Source organism: Eulemur rufifrons, chromosome 30 (genome assembly GCF_041146395.1).
Source record: "Eulemur rufifrons isolate Redbay chromosome 30, OSU_ERuf_1, whole genome shotgun sequence".
NCBI classification, from domain to species: Eukaryota; Metazoa; Chordata; class Mammalia; order Primates; family Lemuridae; genus Eulemur; species Eulemur rufifrons.
Genome location: NC_091012.1, coordinates 34,233,832 through 34,247,201, shown reverse-complemented (window position 1 = coordinate 34,247,201; position 13,370 = coordinate 34,233,832). Strand labels below are relative to the sequence as shown.

At 41.6% G+C, this 13,370-nt stretch overlaps 1 protein-coding gene across 2 annotated transcripts in view; it reads left to right on the top strand.

Moving 5' to 3' along the window:
* F9 (coagulation factor IX) overlaps nt 1–12,109 on the top strand; it is a 31,197-nt gene extending 19,088 nt beyond the window's left edge. For both annotated transcript variants that reach the window (XM_069464083.1, XM_069464082.1), the window contains 3 exons: nt 543–745; nt 9,477–9,591; nt 10,257–12,109. In XM_069464083.1, coding sequence (XP_069320184.1) covers nt 543–745; nt 9,477–9,591; nt 10,257–10,804 — 866 coding nt within the window. In that variant the 3' untranslated portion in view covers nt 10,805–12,109. The remainder of the gene's footprint in view (nt 1–542; nt 746–9,476; nt 9,592–10,256) is intronic.
* Nucleotides 12,110–13,370: the final 1,261 nt, after the last annotated feature.

The following is a 13,370-nucleotide window of genomic DNA, read 5'->3' as shown; positions in this document are numbered from 1 at the left end:
ATTAGTGATCTATTTGGTTAATATTTGACAGCCAGGTAATCGAATCACAATCATCTCTCCCAACAAATACTTAAAATCCACCTTGGAATCTAGAATTCTAGTCTACAAAGGAACCCCTGTTAATGATAAACAGCAGAAGTCCCATTTACCTAATTCTAAAGTTACAAGGTACCAATCATCAGACTTCCATTCAGCGATGGCAATTGGGAGTAAGACTTTTTAGTAAAGAAACTAAAGAGAAAGTCATTAGATGCTATAAAAGGCTTACCAAATTTGATTCCGGAACACCTATTCTATTTCCGTAAAGATGATGAATTCCGGAGCCAAATGTTCTTTTCATGAAAGGTTTGAAAACTTTCCACAAAAATAATGCAATCAACCTTTTAGTTTGAGACTATATTCGCTGATTAGATCTCTTAAAAATATTGATGGGCCTGCTTCTCAGAAGTGACAAGGATGGGCCACATTTTCAATTTTTGTAATACATGTCCCATTTTCCAATGAGAAATATCGGAATACTAATTTTTTTTCTATTTTTCTAGTGCCATTTCCATGTGGAAGAGTTTCTGTTTCACACACTTCGACGCTCACCCGTGCCGAGACTATTTTTTCCAATATGGACTATGAAAATTCCACTGAAGTTGAAACAATTCTGGATAATGTCACTGAAAGCACCCACTCACCTCAAGACTTCACTCGGGTTGTTGGTGGAGAAAACGCCAAACCAGGTCAATTCCCTTGGCAGGTACTTTATATTGATGGTGTGTCAAAAATGGAGCTCAGCTGGCAAGGGCAGGCCAGGTGGGAGACTGAGACTAGGACACTAAACAGACCTATCGGAGAGAGAAGTATTTGGGCAAGTTTCAGCACTTAGCAATATGAGAAAACCCCCAGAGGTGAGCAACTGGTGAAAGAGAAGTCCAAAACCAGCTACCATATGTGGTCAAAAAGGGTTTGCCATCAAGGAAATAGCATAGGAGGATTCCAGTCAAGCAACTGGTCAGCAATATGGAGGTCTGAAAGAAGGGTCACAGCTACTGGAGTTCAGGGTACTATTTCAGCTTCAGACCTTGGAAAAACTGATGAGAGCTGGAAAGTCTCTAGGCTCAGAGAAACTGGATTATTTTGAAGGGAGAAAAGAAAAGGACTCGTCTAAGAAGGCTTACGGCAAGAACTAAGTTCCTTGAACCAGGATATCAGATAGGGGCTTGTTCCACAGCTGTGGTTCTCAACGTGTGGCAGCATCAGAATCACCTGGGTACTTATTAGGACTGCAAGTTCTCATGCTCCACCCCAGACCTAATGAATCAGAATCTCTGGGTGGACCCCAGCTGTCTGCAAACAAGCCCTGCAGGTGATTCCAATGCAAACTACAGTTTGAAAACCACTGATCCAAAGGAAATAAACTTGTTACAGAAGCCAGGGTCTAAAACATCAAATAATGGACTCATGGTACCTAGTCCTCTAAGTGTGGTTTGCAAATAACCCACATATGCAGAATTACCTATGCACAGTTTTGATTTAACGACCAAGAGCTACATTTGTAGCAAAATCTGGGTTGTAATTGAGCCTATACCTATAGCCTGATTCCATCTGTGAGAAGGAATAGGAATTCCCCACCCCTCAAGACAAGGAACCAAGGCTAGTCCTTATATGAAGTTGTGCTGTCCAATAGGTAACCACTAGCCACATGTACCTATATAAATTTAAATTAACACAATTAAATTAAAAATTCAATTCTTCAATTGCATCTGCCACATTTCAAGTACATAGCAACCACATGTGGCTAGCGGCTGCTGTATTGGACAATGCAGGTATAGAACATTTCCTTCACTGCAGAAATTTCTATTGGACAGCAACCATCTAACTTAAAACTCCCTAGTGGCCACAATCATGATTTCATAGCAATGAAATATAAGTAAATATAAGTGTGCAGTGAGAAGGACATGAAAAGATTCGAAATGATGTGCATCATTTATTATCTTCTTCCTCACAGAACAACTGCAACTATAATCTAATAGTCTATTCTGTTCAAAAAGAAAATAAAATGTCGGCTAGAGTTACTAAAAAATTTTTTTAGGGAAGAACTGCATTGTTAAAACATTGGAAACATCTGGATTAAAGGGGGTGGGTGGGAAAGAGAGATTGTGTGACTAAATTGAGACTTTGTACCCCCTCCCCTTTTTACCTCTCATTTAGGTGTATTTGCCATTTCATTTGTGGGATGACAGGGGGACAATGCTAAATCCAAAATGCATATATCCTGAAATTGTTTTAAATCCTAGGATGTTTTAAAAGATAAGTCATCTTTTTAGCTAATAATACACTCCTGGGTTCCTGGCTCCTCTACTCCAAGAACTTACTCTATGTCCCACAAACCCAAGGAAGATAATTGTCATAAAGTAGGATCTTTTGTTGTAACCATCTTATCAGTGGAAGTTGGATACATAATGAAAATGCATGAGAACACAAATGACCAAATTAGATGGATTCGATACATGGAATATTAAGTAGATTGAGAGCATAATTAGAGTAGTTGTACCCAAGAGAGATTGTTCAAGGAAAGGTCGGTGGAGAGAGTCAATCTTACAAAGAGTTGTAAAGAAGAGTAAAGATGTGGATGAGTGAAGGAAGGGGTTATGGTGGGTGATGGAAGCAGCCCTGCTAGGGTGCACTTAATTAGGGACAGAGTGGGGTATAAAGGGACATAGAATTGTATTTTATTGGCTATAAGATCAGGTCCAACAAATATTGTTTTTGAAAAAAGAAGCAAAGGTAAAAGAAAGGAAAATATCAAGTCTTGATTGCAATGTTCTGCCGCCCTTTGATACCATTGTCCATGATGCCTGTACAAATTCCCCCATCCCTAGGTATGTTTAATACCTTACACCCATTATATTGGAAAATGGCAAGCATTCTGAATAATCCTGGAGAGATACACAGCTAGTCTCAGAAAATTTCAGTGGCGCTAAACCTGAGGACATTGACCTGTTCCTGGCTTAAATTGTTTCCAGTTTGATGATTACAAAGTGTTTCAAGCTATCAGTCTCTAATGGCAGAAGTTCAAATCTCAGTGGAGAAAATATTTTGAAGTGAAGTATCCTTGAAATTGCTATGAAATCATGATTGTGGCCACTAGGGAGTTTTAAGTTAGATGGTTGCTGTCCCATAGAAATTTCGGCAGTGATGGAAGTGTTCTATACCGGCATTATCGAACACAGTAGCCACTAGCCACATGTGGCTATGTGTTGTCTTTTTTCTGTCCAGACTATCTAAGATCATTTGGAATGTCCAAGATCACTCCTATACATTTGTGCACACATGTACATACACATTCATTCCCTATTTCATCCATATGAACTAAGATAATTGACTTTTTGAAGTACAAAGCACTAGGTTTTATTCTTTTCCAAAGACAAGGAGCTGAGCTACTTTCTAGAATAGTTGAGAAAGGCCCTATCATACTTCTGCATTGTTTCCTCCACACCACTTCCACCCAGTTCCTCACGAAGGTTACTGGTTTTCAAAAACATGAGACAAATTGAGTGTGCAAAAGTCACTTTTAGACAATGAAACAGGGAATGAAACAAGCCAGAATCTCTCCTTATCTGTGGATGGGCCAGCTCCGCCAAGTCATGGTTCATCTGTAAGGAGGAAACACTAGATTTGATTGCAAACAAGACCATAACAAACGTGTTGTGGCCGAGAAAGCAAGAGAAAGCAAGCCACAGCTGGTGTTTCAGAGTCAAAATATTATATATCTGGCTCTGAAATATGAAATAGTATTTAGCAATACTATTTTCACCTAGAAAAGAGTGTTTCAAAATGCTGATGCTTCATAAAAGTCTCTCTATTCAGAATTGATTATTTTATCTTTTAAATTGTCAAGGGTGGAAGATAAAGCGATCAGTGAGTGAAGAAATCCCACAAAGAACATAGTTCACGTTCATCTGGAGGAAAGAACAGTTTGAACAAACTGGAAATGTTTAGTCTGTTAAAGAAAAGGTTTAGGGGAGCTATTTGCAAGAGCCACAGGGGAAAAGGGGAAGATGACTTCTTTCTTTTGTGGACTTAAGGGTGAAAGTTGCAGGCAGGCAGGCAGATTCCGGCCATATTAAGAAAGCCCCAACCACTGGGTTGGTTACCCAGGCTGGGCAGCTCCGGGAGCAAATGTTGGTTGAACAAATGTTTGTCGGAATTGTTGACTTGAAGAACTGTTCTGTCACTGGGGACAGCAGCGGCTGGATAGCCCCATCCAGGGCGGGTGTGGAGGGCGTTCGTTGACCTGGTGAGAGATTAGAGCAGGCTAGGGGACCGCCGGGATCCCGTGCAGTTTTGAGACCTTACGAAGCAACGTTCGCCTTCCACCTAGCCCGTCAGCAGTCGCGCTCATTCCTTACCTCATTCTAGGGCTTCCACGTCAGCTTGCCGGGCTGGAGGCAAGGGCCACCGCAGCCCTGTGTCCCAAGAGCCCCCTACAGTTCCGGAGCGGCGCCGCCCGTCCCAGCCTGGGTCCGGGTCCGACTCCCGAAGGGCAAAGGCGCAGACGGTCCTGCCCAGCCCCTGACCACGCAGGGTTGTCGGAGGGCCTGAGAGACCCGAGCGGGGGCGGGGGGCAACCGGAGGAGGTATGGCCTTCGGTTTCCCTCCAGATGCCCAGCAGTGAACTCAAGAGTTCCTTGAGAACTCGGGGAAAGGAAGCAGGGACACTTCAGGAGGAGAAAGAGGAAGCTGGAGGGTTAGGCGCGCCACACAGGGACAGAAAGGAGATTTTCTTAAGAGTTAGTATATCCTCAGCAGAGCGGGAAACTAAAACCAGAATTGAATTTCATACAGCTACAGAGGGAAGAAATGAAAACTTGTGAACATTAGTGAAACTAGGGAAATGGCAACACCTGTATTACTAGATCACCTTCATCAACAGCTCGAAAGGGAGACATTTGAGGAAGCAGCACCGTGTTTCAGCTCTCTAAAGCTTTCATTTGGTTTTGGTCCCATGCTCATGACCCTGCCATCTGATCATTCTGTGCCTGTGCCCAGAATCTTGTTGGCCCCAAGAACAACTCCCATGTTTTCTGCTTTGGAAGACCTGTCTGGCCCTGTATATGAAGTATCTGGTCTTTCTATTTTCGGTTTTACTGTGGGCCTCAGTTCTGTATGAGGCATATTTATTTTACATTTAATAATTTGAAGATCATTCTACTAGATTGAAAAAAAGGAATACAACGCAAACTGAGTGGTTTTCCTTATCCTTAGGTTGTATTATATGCATTTACCAATATTTAACAGTTTTAACCTACAGAAAACATCCTAAGAAGCAGTCTATTCCTTTTTCTATTCTTGGCCTAAACAATCTTTAAAATGTCTTAGCATTTTCCACAGTCTTGGCTTCCCTCAGCTTTAGCCTGAAGCTACAAGGTACCTGAGCTCTTGCCCTGCACAGCTAGCTACAATCTAATCCTTTACATTCTATTAGAACACATCCTAGTGGCAGTCAGCATGCCAAGTTACCATATGCATGAACCAGAACTTTCTTTTTCTTGGGAGGGATATTACATGAGGCTTCTAGGACTATAGAAATATCAGCACTTAAAAAAGGTAACCCTCTATTATTCCTAGCTCAGATGATAAAATTCCAAATTAGGAGAAATAAGAATATGACATACGTAATCTTACCTGGGCCCACAAAGCTATTTTGGACAGAACAGTCAGACTGTTAGCCTCAAAGATTATTCAATGAAACATATTTCAATAACTAGTTAACCATCAAAAACCAAAGTGAGCATCCCCTCTGTGCCCAGCAAAATGACCTAGGGTCAAGGGCTGGGCAAACCACACCTGTGGGCATAACAAACTGTACAGCATGCACAAATGGTTTTGTCTTGTGTCTGAGAGGAAGCAAACATAGAAAAAGTGTTATTGTAAAGCTGGGGTGGGTAAGTGGGGAGAATAAAGGTTTTCCTGAAATCACAGGGAAAGGCCAAGTTGGAGTTAAAGGTTGGGAAGGGACCCACAGGGCAACACCTATTGCTCTGGGCTGGCATTGTCAATGCAGAGCATAAATACAGATGTGCGAATGTGTGTTTTGTAGATGTTATATGTATGTGGTTGCTTTGTATATATGTGTGTCTAAAAGAGAGAAAACAGGCTCCTATTAGACTTTGACAAACATAAAAAATGTTCAACAGATCAGAACTCAGATGCCTTGCTCAGAACATATGCTCTCTCATTTTCCCCATCATTCTCCAAAGTGATGGCTTGCAAGAACTTGTCCTTGGTCAAGCAGACAGTTCATCCCCCAAATAGCTAATATTTAGATATCTGTGGTCCTGAGGTAGCCTGACAAATATTCCCAAACCAAATAGTTTGTAATATCTTTAAATACAAATATATTTTAGGCCTTTTTCTTGGCAAAGATGTTCAGTAAAATCTCTAATACCAATCAGGAATTGGCAAAACAAAAATGCTCTTCAGACTTAAAAGAACACAACCATATTTCTCAGCCATCTACCAGAAAACAGTAGAAGCTCCAGGCATCAAGTCCTTGGCAGGAGTCAGACTAGCTCTGTCATCGTCTCTGTGCCCAGGGGCTGTGGATATCATTCAATCTGGCCTAACTAGCTCACTAAGCTGAGCGATGTGCAATGCCCCCCAATACAGTGGGCCACAGGAGAAGCAGCATGATATCATCACATGTGAATTCTTAATTCCAGTTGCTTAAACAGATGTGTTCAGTTGTAACCATCAGGACTAGCATAGAACAGTATTGTCCAAATTTTTCTTGGTGATAAAAATCACCTGGGATCAGGGCCAGCCACATGGTCTTATCACCAATGCACTTGCTCAGGGCTCTGCACTGAGAAGAGTTGCACATCTGGGGATCAATGCTTTTGCATTTTTGCTCTGTAACTCAAGTCCAGTGAGACAACAGAGCATGTGCTAGGGACTTAGAACCTCGGATCCTGGCAGTCCCACCTCTCACCGTCTCCCAGGGGTGGTTTCTCCACTTCCTACTCCCTTACCTCTGGTGCCTAAGCCAGCTTTGCCTCTCCCTTCCACACCTGCCCAATGACCTCTGCCATCCCATGGTGACCAGAAATATTCCACTTCCTGGTCCCTACCCAGCTACCATTGCTGCCCTCCTCCCCCAGTTGGGAGCTTGTGCACAGGTACACAGAGGGTTAGGATCTGGTGCACATGCCCTTATGCTAACTTAGGAGGGGGCACGACCTCCTGGCATCTCCAGACCAGGAATGTGCCGCAGCACATTTGGAGGGTGAATGGTGGGGGTGAGTCTCTTTCCCACCTCCATTCCAGGTACGGAGCACATCTTGGCGTGGAAGTTGCAATCCCTTGGGAATCACCTCTCCACCTTGATTGCTGCAGTAGGTCAGTGGCAAGCAAAAGATTGACTTACCCTCCACTGCTGGGGCCCAGCATCCTGTGGCTGGCAGGCAAGGGATCCTAAGGGGGTATAGGTGCTAAATTACAGGGTACATCCCCAGGCACCTTTGAGGGTCTGTGCTCTCTCAGCAAATATCCCCATGCTAAGGGAAGCATAACATTAAATATCAATTGTTTTGAAAAATAACATGATAGGTTGTGAGAGAGACCACCAAGGAAAAGAAAAAGTTTTATATTTTAGTATTTTTGATGGCACTTTTTTCCTGGCTTTTGAACAAAGGACCCCATATTTTCATTTTTCACAACATACGTAGCCCAGTCCTGCCTGGAGTGAGTACCTTACCAAGCCTTGGAAACTCTGATTCAGTAGGTATATAACAGTTCTCAAACTTAATTTTGTGTAAGAATATTCTGGGGAGCTTCATTTTCCCCAGTCCCACCTACCAAACACTCTGATTATCTAAGTCTGGGTAAGCTCCCAAATCTGCATTTTACAGGCACCCCAGATGATTCTACTACAACTGGTCCAGAGACCATGCTTGAACAGATGCTGGGTACCTAGGAGCACAAATTCTAGAGTTAGGAAGATTTCGGTTTGCATCCTGGCTTCACCACTTACTAACCTTAGAGGAGTTAATGTGTATCTCTAAACTTTAGTTCGCTCATCTATAAAGTATATATTAATATCACTCCATAGGATATTCGGTAGTGAGTATTGAATGTCTGTAAAGCACTTACTACAATGATCAGCCCAAAATACACTCAATAAACGTTAGAAAAAATTAGGAAGACTATTAAGTCTGAGTTGTATTCACACTGGTGTTTATTATATTATGTGGGTTTTTCTATATTTTTACAACGTTTCAAAATAAAAAGCCACAGCTAGTTAGAAAGGGAGGTCCAGAGTATAAACAAGGAAGTCAGAGACCTAAAATGAGTCAGCCCCATAGGTCTCCCCAAGAAGGCTAGTGTTTCAGTGTCTAGAACATAATAGGTGTTCAGTAAGTTGAATTTGAGACAAAAAAAAAAACATGCCCCAAGGACCATCTCTGATGCGCACTTTATAGGATTGACCCCTGCTTTCCCTTGTTTATGCATGGCTTTATACCTAGGGCTACATGTGCTTTGGTAAAAGAGCAGGCGTTCAGGAAGAGCTAGTCAGCTGCTGGAAAGGGTTTACTGAATGTTGAGTGTGCCCTCTAGTGTTCACACTTCTCAGCTTCCTTCCCGAAAACGTGGATCAAGGCTCTTGCTTACACTGGAACTGAAATCCTCCAAGTTGATCGAGACATTGAGGTAGTGAAAATATTCATTGTCTGCTGTGATTATGCGATGAATATACAGTGAAAGGAATGGATTGTCCTCCTATCTAATGATGTCCACTTTGCCCAAAACTCAAGCACAGCTAAGTAGCTCTTTTAGGAAAAAGACAACTTACTATCCAGGCAGAGGGGAGTTGAATATGGCTAAGGGAGAGTGGAAGGAGTGCATGAGTCCTGCTGTTCCTCACTGCCCGGATGACTATAAGCACAGCCCTTATGGAGAGGCCTTAGGTCTTATTTCATGATATTCCAGTTTAGAAAGGGTTTGAAAAGACCTCCGAGAAAAATCAGCAGTTTTTCTCTTTCAAGTGACCTGTAGCAAAGAGATTTCCTCATCCAGGAACAGGAGACTCAATCATAACTCTTAATCTTGAGGATTCAAGTCAGTGTGTTTTCTAATGTACCTGCCATATCTCCATGAAGGAATTTGTGCCACCAGAGAATCTGCCTCGCCTAGAAAAGAAATCCAAGGGCCCCAAATCACCAAAAGAAGCCGTTCCTCAGATTTGCCTCAGCTGGAGCTCCCCTGTCTCTCATTGTGTGTTCTCTTCAAGACAGTTACAGAAATGACTTTTTTGGTGGTGCTCCAGATACACTAATTCATCTGCAAAGCCAATACTTTCCAGAAACATTCCATTTCTGCCAGCACCTAGAAGCCATCTTTTTGCCCACTCTTGTAACCAGCACACATATTTATTTTTTCTGGATCAAATATATTATACAGTAAGATTCTTAATTTTGTTTCCACAGGTCATTTTGAATGGTAAAATTGATGCATTCTGTGGCGGTTCCATCGTTAATGAAAAATGGGTCGTAACTGCTGCCCACTGTATCGTACCTCCTGTTAACATTACAGTTGTTGCAGGTAAATAAACAGAAATTATAATAATCTGCAGCATCACTAGATCTTCTATATGATTGGTACATCATATTTTACTATCTAATAGGAGTGTTGCTGAATAAATTGGGCTAGTGATAGAAGGGCTACAATTCCAAAACCTAACTTGCTCCATCCTCCAAGCTCCCATAATTCTTTGAGATATCGATATTCTCACTCATCTGAGTGGGGTACAATTAGTTTATTAATGTGTCCATTTCCTCACCGGACTGAGCCTTCTCAAAAACCAGTGTCATGTCCCTGACCTTTGTACCTCTGATGCCTGGCACAACCTGTAGCAGGTCTTCAGCCAGTATTTGAATTAACGACCAGATGAATTTGTGCTCAGAAAGTGGATCAGAATACTTGAAATTGGGAAAATCTAGGATAATTCATGACAAGTAGATTCATCACCACCAATGTAAGACTTGTAACAGCATAGGTGAACAGAATCATCTCTATGATGGCCCCGAATGGCTTTTGGTCTGAAAAATACACACTGGCCCTTATTACATTTTACTAAAATCGTCACAATATAAGTTGAGATCTTTGGCACTGCCAGTTAGATCAGTGATGCTGAGTAGACACTTGGAAAATCTGTTCCTTTATGTAAATGACTTTTCATGACTGAAAATAAAACTTATTTTCAATAGGTGAACATGACATTGAGAAGACAGAATCTACAGAGCAAAAGCGAAATGTGATTCGAGTTATTCTTCACCACAGCTACAATGCAACTGTTAATAAGTACAGCCATGACATTGCCCTTCTGGAACTGGATAAACCCTTAACGCTAAACAGCTATGTAACACCTATTTGTATTGCAGACAGGGAATACACAAACATCTTCCTCAAATTTGGATCTGGCTATGTCAGTGGCTGGGGAAGAGTCTTCAACAGAGGGAGATCAGCTTCAATTCTTCAGTACCTTAGAGTTCCATTTGTTGACCGAGCCACGTGCCTTCGGTCCACAAAGTTCACCATCCATAATAACATGTTCTGTGCTGGCTACCATGAGGGAGGTAGAGATTCATGTCAAGGAGATAGTGGGGGACCCCACGTTACTGAAGTGGAAGGGACCAATTTCTTAACTGGAATTATTAGCTGGGGTGAAGAGTGTGCAATGAAAGGCAAATATGGAATATATACCAAGGTATCTCGGTATACCAACTGGATTAAGGAAAAAACAAAGCTCTCTTAAAGAAGAATGTATTTCCAAGGTTGATTCATTGGGATTGACAATGGACAGGGCCTTTTACTAACTAATCACTTTCCCATCTTTTGCTAGATTTGAATATATACATTCTATAAATAGTGCTTTTTCTCTTCACAGCAGAGAATTTCATCTAGAATTCATATTTTACTAGATTAAATAGATTAGAAAATGAAATCACTACAGAAATAGAATATGGTAGGAAATCATGACCATTCCTATGGACCCAACCCTTGACAAAATTGTGAAGTTAAGTTCTCCACTTTGCCCATCAGGTACTATGGTTCTCCACTCTGGCAACTCACCTGATTCTCCTCTTTCGAAGCATTCCATGTTCCGGATCTTCCTTGCCTCTCCCACCAAAACATCAATAGTTTTTAGTTCTGTATACAGGATCCTTAGTCCATCACAAGGCCAGCACCACTCTCATAAAGGAAGAAAACAGGAGCAGCTAACAGGTTAAAACTCATCAAAAGCACCACTTCTTTTCCTGTACTCTTATTCCTGAGTCCTTTATTTTTCCCAACTCCCAATCCCCAAATCAGTTTTTCTCTTTTTCACCTCCTCTCTCCCCTTTTCCCTCCACAGTCATTAAAGGAGGGAAAGGGAGCATGATGTTTTACTGTTTCACACAGTTATACGTGTCTATCAAACCCAGACTTACTTTCAGTTAGGTCTCAGACTTGCTTTTCAGAACATGGGAATGAAGTAAGGTGCCTGAAGAATTCGGGGGGAAGTTCGTTTCAGAGAGTTAAGTTAGTGAGTTATATATGTGTGTTAGGAAGACATTTCACATGTCATAAAATGTAACCTATGTGTTTAAATTCAGAAACCTGACATTGATCCAGGTATATTGTCCCCTGTCTGAAAAAATTCATGCTAACAGAAAGAAGAGGACAGTCAGTTTGCAACCTAGAACTAGTAGAATCTTCAAGGAGGAGTTCAACAGTGTGTCTCCAGCATTGTCCAGGGCCAAGCAAAAAGTTGCCTAGACCAGAGGCCATGAGCATGATGTCTCCTTGACCAGCATACCTCTGCAGGAGAAGGGTGCAGTCAACTCAAGGACATGAGTCATTCTGATCAGCCAACGTAAATCTCCGTTTTCTGGTTTCATGCTCAACAAGGAACTTTTTGATTATAATTAATCCTTCTATCTTGAATTTTCTAGAGGGTTGCTGACCAACCAACTTTTGTCTCCCTCCTTGAATTAATAAACTGGTGTCCTGGTTCATGTTTTGGCTTTTTGTGAATTTGGGCGATGTGAATCAGTCACCCTGCATTTGATGGTGCATGGAACTACTGACAAAATCATATTTTGGACCACTTCGACCCCACCAAGCTGTGCTTTCCCCTACCCCCTTCTAACCCCCAGCCAGCCCTCACTCTTGCTGATTTCCTTAAAGTTCTTCTAGTTAATAATTTTTTTACTTTAGTCTTTCAAACATAAGTATCAATAAATGTATTTTTAAATTTCTCAAAGTGTTTCTTGTTAAATCATTCAGAGAGGTATTCCAAACACTAAGCTTAGCAAAACACTCAGAAGAATGTACTCAAATTCAATATACAAAAGCAGAGATTTGATGCTCTGTTACCATCTGGCTTTCCTGTGAGGCAGTGTGGGTTGTGTCTTGAAGAGGAAAGTGGTCTGGGTCCACCTGGGACAAAACTGGGTCTAACTAGCTGTGAGTGTGGCCTTGGATAAGTCACTCTCCATTTGGGAATGTGCTTTCTCCATTTGTATAATGAAGGAGTTTGATAAGATGCTCTCCAAAGACGTTTGTGATTTTCATAGTCTGTAATTTCATGGGTTTTTTATTCCTTTATTCAACAAATGTCCAAGGAGTGATTACTGTGTGCCAAATACCAATAATGTTCATTAAATTTGAATTCACATTTCTATTTTGGGGAAATTAAATAATGTAGGTAAATTGCTTTGCCACTGCCTACTACACTACCACACAGTAGTTGCTCAATAAATGTTTGCTGAATCTGAATCCAAGTTTATCCCAGAGAAGTAATTAGTCTTGCATTGAGTATCATGAAAGAAGACTATACTTAAATAAATATAATGCCTAGAGTTTACGTCTCATGAACAAATGAAAGAAATTAGTTCTACTATTGGTTGGATGAAGGAAGGAAAAAGAGAAGAGATACTATAATCGTCTGCCTTAGGTTTAAGGAGGATGCCAATGCATGATAAAACATGTTACTTCAAATTTGAATAACTAAAGGTCTGTAGCCCCAGAGCTCTGCAGTTGGTAAAAGTGAGATGCTCTGGCTTTGTTGCCATAGAGACCACCCCTTACAAAGGCAGCACTGGGGAACTGGCCTCACACCTTCTGTGATTGGTCTTCCCTGTGGCAGTGGGAGGAGATTCTGGGCCCATAAATCTCTGAGCCACAGATCTTTTTCCCATAGGCTCGAAAATGACTGAATTCATCATGAGCCACCTGCGGCATGTTGCCACAACTAAACGTGTGGGGCCTTTAAATTCACCTACGAGCCAGTGACTTCAGAGCCATGCATTGGCTGGATTCTACTTAAAGCATTTGCA